This window comes from Amblyomma americanum, chromosome 5 (genome assembly GCF_052857255.1).
Source record: "Amblyomma americanum isolate KBUSLIRL-KWMA chromosome 5, ASM5285725v1, whole genome shotgun sequence".
Classification (NCBI taxonomy): domain Eukaryota; kingdom Metazoa; phylum Arthropoda; class Arachnida; order Ixodida; family Ixodidae; genus Amblyomma; species Amblyomma americanum.
The window spans coordinates 185,720,321-185,730,032 of NC_135501.1; the positions used below are offsets into that span (position 1 = coordinate 185,720,321).

The 9,712-nt window shown below is 44.5% G+C and overlaps 1 protein-coding gene across 1 annotated transcript in view; it reads right to left on the reverse strand.

Moving 5' to 3' along the window:
* Nucleotides 1-6,773, reverse strand: part of LOC144133189 (neprilysin-1-like) — a 14,752-nt gene extending 7,979 nt beyond the window's left edge. Inside the window, exons 1-3 of the mRNA XM_077666079.1 lie at nt 6,582-6,773; nt 4,914-5,143; nt 3,206-3,349 (exon numbers count right to left, since the gene is read on the reverse strand). Coding sequence (XP_077522205.1) covers nt 3,206-3,349; nt 4,914-5,143; nt 6,582-6,744 — 537 coding nt within the window. The 5' untranslated portion in view covers nt 6,745-6,773. The remainder of the gene's footprint in view (nt 1-3,205; nt 3,350-4,913; nt 5,144-6,581) is intronic.
* Nucleotides 6,774-9,712: the final 2,939 nt, after the last annotated feature.

A 9,712-nucleotide genomic window follows, 5' to 3' on the forward strand; every position in this document is an offset into this window, starting at 1 on the left:
TATATGATCAGTACTTATGCATGGATAGTTACATGAAAACGTTTCTTACAAAAAATAACTAGCACAATACTGCACGTGTAGGGAAAAAATCGAGAGATTTATTACGCTCCTCAACGTCTCAGGAATAGTTTGCGACAAATGGAATCATTTGATTTTCATGCGAATTACGAAGGTGAGTGATCCAGTCGCAGAAAATGTGAGAGGTCAGAAAACGAACCTTAAAGTTTATTTCCTCGTTTATGGCATCTTCGCTTTCGCTTTGGTCAAAGAAATGGGGCACTGAAATCAAAGAAATTACCTCACAATTTTTGACGACCACACTTCTAAAAAGCGTAATTTATAAATTTGTACTCAATATTTTGCTATAATTTTTCGTCACGAAACTAGACTTCAGGGCTAGGAAAGGAAATAATTCTAGAAATCAAAAAATTTCACCAAATCGACCAGCTTAACACGAGGACAAGTCGGCCTGGCTGGTGCGTGGTCATGCGGCTAAAAACAGCGCTAAGCGAGACAGGAGATCGGGGACACGGCTCTGTCCCCACTTTTCGCGCAGCGCGACACGTACGTATGTCAGCAGACGATGAGCGCATGTCTGCTCCGGCGAAACAACGCCAGCACTTCCCCTCACTACTGTCCCGAAGTAAAATCATTCCGGCTAGTGCAGAGTGTCAAAACTTGTTTTATTCAATGCCTAGCGCGTAAATATACGGCAGGAACGCTTTCTACATGTTTACTACTAACCATATATACAATACACAATGGCAAACTATTTCTCTTTATAGGCCGCACGTGGACAACGCGAGCTCGTGTACTTCGACAAATTACTAAGTTGGAAGCATCGACCATTGCTGTGATTCGCAGAAACCGGAAACGCGCCTACAAGCCTTGAAAACCCGCGCACAACACCTATCCGCGACGCCACTCCCCGACCTTTTGCCTACCACGAGCTCGCTAGCGACTGCAGCGCCACCTCGTTTGTTTACAAACATGCAGGAGGTCCATAGGCAATACAAATCCCATACACAGTCTTAGACAATCCGTAGATTTATGGCCATACACTTTTATTAGACCTTTGTCTATGACAGTCTATAGACTATGAAGAGAGAAAATATCTATATAAAGCAACAGATTCGATATGAACTCTATAGACTATCTACAGACCATTTTAATAAGGGAACGTGCCATGCTCCTCCGCGTTCGGCGCCTCTACGTAAAAAATAAGCGGTCTGCGCAGCTTTCGCTTTTGTAATGTCACAACACATCGCGCTACAACATTTCGTGCTCAAAAAAAGCAGCGCGAATCAACAGGACAGAGCAAAGGATCACGGGATAAGCTCTGCGCGTTGGGATTCGTTATGTTTGCCACTGCCGTTTCCTTTTGGCAAGCCCAAGTGGTGTGATGGAGGATTCGTGTCGCCCCGCTTATCAAACATGGACCCTCATATACAGGCGGGTGGATTTTACGTAGTATGTGTCAGTTAGGGCGCGTGTTTGTCTGCCCTGAAGTCTACGCATAGACGCAGCTGGTCGAACGAGCTCGCCTGGCAGCAAAAGCCGCTGGAGCCCTGGACCAGAGGTGTCAACCATGAAGACTTCGAGGATCACCACCCTTTGGAGCAATAAATGTTTTTATCAATCAATAAATCTGTTCGTGCCCATTGTGGTCAGTGGGTTGCTCACGTGATTAGTGTGCTGCCATCTGCCGCTGAGTCGCTTATCCAGTGACTAGTGGCGACGGCAGAGAGCACCGGCGACGCGATAGTAGTATATTTCTGTTTCCGTTCTTCACTGACCCTTCTAGTCTTCACACGAACACTGCATATAACGAAAGCCTATATGTAGAGAAAAATCGAGGACTTTTCACAGTTTCATTATATCCGGGTTTAACTATTCGAAAAACGCAAAACTAAAAAAGTGCCGGACGATGTTGGCATCGTGGCGCTGCCACCTTGTTAACTATTGCCATTACGTTTTTTTTTTTGAAGCGATAGCTTCAAAGATAGAGGTAAAGGGCTGATATCGCCGTGACTTCCCATGACCTTCAAGGCTCAGCCAAGGCCAAGCCTTCAGTTTATAAGTTAGGAGAACCAGTGAATGGTCAATGGCTAAACCAATGGTCAAGCCATTGCAAAAGTCAAATGTCGAGGTCATTTCAACGTCAAGCCAAGCTCACCGCGGTCATCAAGGCCACGGCAAGGTGAAGTCAAAGTCAACCAAAAAATTAACGATGCTTTAGATTGGGTACACTCTCACTTATCCATGAAAAAAATTAATGGTGGTTTAGCTTTTTTTATACCGAGTGAAGCGGTAACCTCACGATGGTTTACCCTGGCAAAGACAATTGAAACGGCCAAAGCATAGCATAACAGGCATTTGCCAGGCTAAAGCATCGAGATGATACCGCTTCTCTCTCGGTATAACCAAAACTAAGCCACTGTTACTTTTTTTTGTCATGGAAAAGACAGGCGGGCAGGTGAATGCAGGGTGGGCAGAGCGCACGCGAACATCGGTACGGACGACGACGTCACTCGACAAACACACGCTATTTACTGTTACCTTGGCCGAAATTTTCACTGCGTGCTCAGATAATATTGCCTTTCACATTCGTTCGACCCTCACGTACTGTTAATCTATTCATGCACGCCAATGTACTTGCATGCTACGTGAGGGTCAAGCTCCGCTCCTTGTGTATAAGCGACATATGAAACGCTTACTCACTGCAGACGTCACTTTGTTTGCCACAGGTGAGTAATACCGCATTGAACATAACGTTATCATTTACAAGGTAGATATAGATGTTTGACCTCCAGCTCACACTTCCCGCGATAGTGGAAAGATTCTTAACTTGCCAACTTAGAATTGAGACTAGATGGCTGTAAGCGTCCAAAGTTTTCTTCTTGCCGCGCCTGCGAAATGACGACTTAAGGAGAGAGCTACTTTGCTACTGCAACCCAATTTCGAGCTTTGTCGCAGCTATAGAGCATCAAGCTTATTCGTACTTTGCCACACTCAAGCGCAGTCCTCAGGGAAAATACGTCCTTTTGTTTGCTTATATGTCATATGTATAACCATCATACAATTATTATAAAATTCTAACTATTTCTACGTCAGCGGAATAAGCACATTTAGATCATTGACTAATGAACGCTGGAGCCCAAAACTAGTGAAGACACCGGGTTTACCTGGTGTTTGGATTACGTACCCGTTGGTATGATGCCCGCAGGCAGAGCACCTTTTGGGCGTACTCCCGCATTGTCTGCGTGTCCTCGTAGTCAACCCTATTGACCGTCTCGTCTAACGTGATCCCATTGACGTCGTATCCGTGCATTATTTCATGGCCGACGACCTGCGAACCAAGTTTACGTTGTCAAGTTGACAACTCGGGATTAAATGAAACACAGGTCACGGAACAAAATAAAGCATGCTCATCTTAAGATCTGAGGTAGGCGAGAACACGTTGAATGAAAGCCTTCCCTCCTGTTAATTATCTAAATATTCATCATCACAATCATCGTACATTGTTATCTGATAAGTGTTACGGCAGCAGTGCGTTAAATGTCTTCACTGCGCATATACTTGCATCTGTTGAGCCTTCATTGTGTCCATAGCGTGCCTCTCCCAGATTCTATGAATATCCTTACAAATATTTCTTTACACAGTCTGTGGACTGACCATAGACTTCTGTCTATAAAGTATATTGACGTGTCCTAGAAAACAATATATAGGCGATAGAAATCTGATTGAGTCTATAGACAATCTATAGACTGGTGGCCACGCACTTTTAGTTGACTTTTGTTGATAGACAGTCTAGATAGAGACTATGGATATAGACAATCGATAGATTATGGCCATACACTTTTAGTAGACATTTATAGACAGTCTATAGGCTACGAATAGACAAAAAGAAATATCTATAGGAAGGCATTAGTCTATAGACAGTCTATATAGATGGTCTATAGACGATTTTTACGAGGGAACACTACCAGTATCGTGGTCTGACCTGCGTTGCATTTTTTTCTCATTTACGGTGCATTAGCTGGTCAGGTTTGCCCGATGGTTGGCGGACACTGTTCATGACGGGGAACTTTCACGACCCTACGAGAAGTAAAATTACGTTGACTTAGCATATGAGGGGTTCACAACTGAGAGGGTAAGTCGGAGCTGATGCTCGACTAATGCGACGCTACAGCCGAAAGATCTGTGCAATATAAGGCTATATACTTCAATTCTATTTCTCTTAACATTTCGTCAGTAGTTGATGCGCAGAATTGATCTCGTTATTGTCGAGATCAGAGAGCCGGCGTGGGGTATGAAAGCAATCGAATAGATTCGAGGGCTATAGGATTTCCTAATATAGCATATTTAATTAAGCATATTTAGACTTATTTAAGGGCAATTGGGCATATTTAAGGTTATTTGAAGACCTTCAAAGAAGGTCCATCTGACTACATGATCCCCAAAGGTGAGAAGTGCAGTTATGCCAAGAATTCCTTCAATGAAGATGGCGAAAATCTTCAACCGATTTCACCTCAGCATTTATGAACAGACGGCGTTTTTGCGCCCCGGTAATTGCTTATGATTCACTCGCAGAAACCTGCGAATATATAAGTTTTTCATTCATTCATTCAACATGTGAGGTGCTTTTAAAGCTGCATTCTGCGCTTTCATTCGCAGTTACGGCAAAAGTTCTCATAGTTCGGTCAACGTAAAGACGTTTTTTTTTTTAGGACAACGGCGATTGCGTGGCTATTACGATGAAAGGACTTTCAAAGCTGCAACTATTCCAGAAGCACCAAAAAAGTGGTCTGCTGCGTTGGAGGAAACTAACAATGGCTTCACAACAAAGCAATACCGTTCGTGAAGTACCTATAGGCAGACATCAAAGTAGATGGAATCACGAGGATCCTTACCTGTCCGAGACCTCCGTAGTTGTACGCAGGCGGGCCTTCCTCGATGAAAAGCGGCGGCTGCACGACGCCGGCGAGAATGGTCATTGTGTTTCGCCCGGGCCGGTAGTAGGCGTTGGCGACGCCAGTAGTGAAGTTCTCCGTGGCATCCTCCATGAATATGCGACTCGTCAACAAACGGTGCGACTCCAGGTAAGGCGTGAAGAAACTGGCGCCAACTTCCGGGAAGGCATCTGCGCCAACGTCGACGAAAAGAGAAGTGAACAGGGACAACACATCAAATACTGTCCATTAAATTTCGCAGGAATTTTCTTGGTCAAATTTAATGAATGAATGAATGTTTATTTCAGGCAGACAAGGCACACAAGAAAAGTGCACGTCAGTCTAAGAGGCTGACAAAAATGCACGGATGCCTGACGAGTGTCAGTCTCTCAATGCACACAATGCCTCCGCATATGGTGAGAAAAAAACAATCTGTTTGTTACATGCACTGGAGAGCAGAAAACAACGGTAGAACTAATACAGGCATTGACACAGAGCGGCACTGGAGGGTTAAAAAAAATATAACGCAGCAATTCAAAGCAACCGGACATAATTTAAGAAGTCAAATCTCTCCTAAAGTGACAACAAGTATGCACTCAACTTTTTTCTGAAGACTACTAACGAAGATGATTGATTTACTAACGTCGTAATGACAGGGTGGCGATTTAAAAAATCTGGTATAACAAATGATTGATTTTGCATGCCGTAATTAGTTCGTATTTGACACTTCTTGTAAGTCGTGCACCTCGTGTTATATTGGTGTTCGTTCGGGAGTCCAAGCAAGCATCTGGTCCAAACAAGCAGCTGGTGAGAGTTGTTGGCGGATTTAATCGCTACTGGGGCCTTTGAATGTGTGAGGTCCCCGACACCTTTAAGATTGGTTGGTGGCGTGTTGGGTTTCATGGCACATAAGGCGCTCAGGATACTATGCGCTGAAAGCAAGGTTGAATTTGTGTTTTATTGTGTTTTTAGAAATTTCCTTTTTATTACATTGTCAGCAGAAAAGAACGACCAAAAAATTACACGAGTGCTCTTTGTCCAAGAAGCCTACCTTCGGCATAAAAGTTCTTTTTCCTTATGTTCTGAAGTTGAAGGCATGTATAAATGCGCAATCCCTCGCTCAACGACTATTGTTGTAGCGAGTTGGATGTATTGAAAACTAAACGTTTTGACAGATTTGCCTGTCTGGTTGGGTTTGAAGACTTATAATAAACTGCACATCTCCAACCAAAATTTTAACTTTAACCCAACGTTTCGAAGCCGACTCGGCTCCTTCATCAGGGGTGACTGAGGGCAGTAGCTAGCGTCTTTTAAGTATGGAGGGGGGGGGGGGGGTGAAAAGAACAGCTGTATCGCGAATGGCGCGGTGGAGGGTGGTGAGGGTTTAGGCTGTTAGTCACGCTGGCGCACTGCAGGGAGGTGCTGAATGGCGACTTTTTTCGTTGCAAAAAAAACGAAAAAAAGTTTTAAAAAACATCCGGGCCCTACTGTGTTTGTTATAACGAGATTAAACTCTCTTTTAACGTGAATACCGCCTAGACCAGCTAGTCAATCATTACCTTGATGCACAGAATACTAGATTACTTCGTCTGAAGAATTTTTGTTCAGTTAGTTGACTAGCGAGCTCACCATAGAAGGCGTCTACCAGGGAGTCGTTGGCCAGCTCATTCGGGTAACCCATGATGAGCCGCAGACCCCTGGACTTGCGCAGGGTCAAGTTTCGCACGGGGTCCCGGATCCAGGCCGCCGTCGAGAACTTATTGCTGAGCTCCCTGACCAAGTTCATCGCCATTTCTCTCGCAGCATCCAGTGTAGAACGCGGCGTGACTGCAGAGAGACATGTCGCAGATCACAGATGTTATTAACCTAGCGTGCATATTCACGAAGCAAGGCAGAAAAGAACTCAGCCTGCAGCTTTACACCGCGCTGCTGGCCTTCGCAAACATTCCATTTCCTCTTCCTCGCCACTCCAAAGTCGACACCACGGGGCTAGCGGGAGCCCTGGGCAATATGGATTCCCCGCACCGTGCATTCACCCCTCCAGCACCGCTGCACCTTAATGCGATGTGCTGTTCTGTCGTCGTGCTGTCTTTTCCTTGCACTCTTCTGTCGTGATTTTTTTTTCGCTGTGCTGTTTTGTCAGGTGTGCTGTTTTGACGCGTGCTGTTTTGACGCGTGCTATTTTTTTGTCAAGCTGTTTTGCCCTGTGCTGTTTTGTCGCTGTGCCGTTTTGCCCTGTGCTGTTTGTCGGTGTGCTGTTTTTGTGCGCTGTTTTCCCCATATATTCCCACGAGACATCATATCTGACCTACTTTATGGCGTTTATTTTTTGCGGCTATGCTTTAGAACTGCGGCCTGAAGTTCCCACCAAATAGATTTTTTTTCTGTACAGGCAAACAGCGCGCAGCAGGGGAGGTTCCTTTCAGCTGCGGCTTTCCATTAAATGCGCGAGGTCAATGAAATTCCAGGCTAACACAAAAGAAGTAAAGAGAGGCAGTGTCAATGAGAATCGGGCGCGCTGTACGACCCACTAAACGGGCGTAAAGCAATAGCGCAGAGCGAATAAAAGGCTAAACAGTAAACAGGCATCGCCGGACGCCCTTCCAAATGAAATACCCATGCTATCGATAGGGGGACAGTAGGTGTACGCGAAACAGAGAAACCAGGAAACAGAGAAACGCCAATGACACCACGGGCTCCTGTGCTATCTGATTCGCTCTGTCCTATGTTTTATTGAAATGAACCTTCTAGACCGCAAGGACCTTGTACACACTTTCGGTGATGACCGTTACAAAAAATTCTTTGGACCATCTATAGGCTGTCCCTAGACTTTTCTCTATAACGTCTGTAGACGTACACTATAGACAAACCCTACAGAGCAGTATGTAGTCAATACAGATCCTATAGACATATATAGACAATCTAGTCTATAGGCAATACAGATCCTATAGACTTATATACACAATCTATAGATTTATCGCCACACACTTTGAGTACACTTTTGTCTATAGGCATTTAATCGATAAAAATAGACTAATAATAGATAAAATGATATATCTATACGAAGTCCATATAGTCTATAAGAAGTCTATACTGCCTATAGACAATTTTTTTATGGGTAGAGGGAAGGCGCGAGAACAGCTTGAGCCTCGGAGGTGCGCAGAGTGCTCGATTCTTTCTTGTTCATGACTTCAAGCACACAGGCTTCACTCTTCCACCGAGCTAGCTGTGTGTTCGCTTGGAACGAAGGCATACCACTCAACGCTTGGCCATATATCAAGACCAGGACACTATATATGCCTTCTTACTGCCCGGAATGTACACGCAGAAAGAAATGTAGCGACGTGTGAAACCCAAGTAGTTGGTAGAATGGAGGACAGCCATATGATCTCACACTAAACCCCAATGCTCAAAGAGGCTTCGAGCCAAGGGAAGCAACTATGCGCCGTGAAAGGAAGAATACGTGATGTTTTCCTCCTTGCGCGGAAGCCCCTCGCGTACTCGCAAAGCCGTTCACGACAAACGGTTTGGCTACGTGTTCAATTTGTACGAGTGAATTTCGGTTGTGTGAGAACTCTATGGTATGCCTGTTCGTGCATGGTCCCCTCCTTCCATAACGAAAGACATTCAACATCATTGCAGTGAGTACAGCTTGCTTATACAGTCACTGAGGGCAGGAAAACCGGAATACCACAGGTTCCCTTTGGGTGTGGTTTTCTCGCCGGGCTGCACATAGCTGTACTCGGTTTCGTGCTCAGCAGATTGCGCTGTGTGTCTCGCAAATCCCCTCTGTCCAGAATATTTTAAAGGAGATTACCTATAACTGTTGTTTCTCAGCATCTTCCCTAATCTTAACGTAGCATCTGACACAATTATTTTCTTTTCATATGCAAGGTAATATGGTATCTCTAAGTATCTAAGTGTCTCTAAGCCAAAGGCTCAGCTGCAACCCACGCATCAATGCGCCAAACATGGCCGGGCCGGTTATTTACTGACATCGCTTACTGTCAGATTTCTAAAGACGCAATATCACAGGTTTAGATGTTAGTTGGCTGATAGTGTAACTGGTGGAAATAAGAACAACGCTAGCGTTTCTTCTTCGGTAGGCCAAGGATTTCGCATATAATTATCTATGCATGAGCACTGACCCGGCAGAGTTTCTAAAAACTAAATGGAGTGTACAGAGGCATCATCGTCGATGCAACTTTCTCTAAGACGCACTTCGGCTACCACCTGAATTGCAACTAGTGCGCACTTCGCATTTGACTTGGCTATTGTTTGCCTGAAAACGTGGATTCAGCTTCTAAAGAATATCTGCTGTGGAGTGCCCCGAATGCGAACATAGTAGTAGTAGTACAGACTTTATTGAGGCACGACACTTAGGCGCCTAAGACGTCGATGTCCTGCTGCAAGGCCTTGCTTCAAGGGGGCCCCCTTATTAAAATTTATATAGGCAGTTTATAGATTGTCCACAGACTTATGTCTATAAAGTCTATAGACTTTCTATATACAAACTCTGGAGAACAGCCTATAGGCAATACAAATCATATAGACAGTCTTTAGAGACAATCTATAATGGCCATACACTTAGTAGACTTTTGTCTACAGACTATGAATAGATGAAAAGAAATATCTATAGGAAAGCAATAGAGTCTACAAGAACTCTATAGACTGTCTATAGACCATTTTTGTAAGGGATAGAGGAGGAGGAGGAGGAGGCACTCTGACATTTTCGGTGGGAGACTGCGGAGAATTGTAGC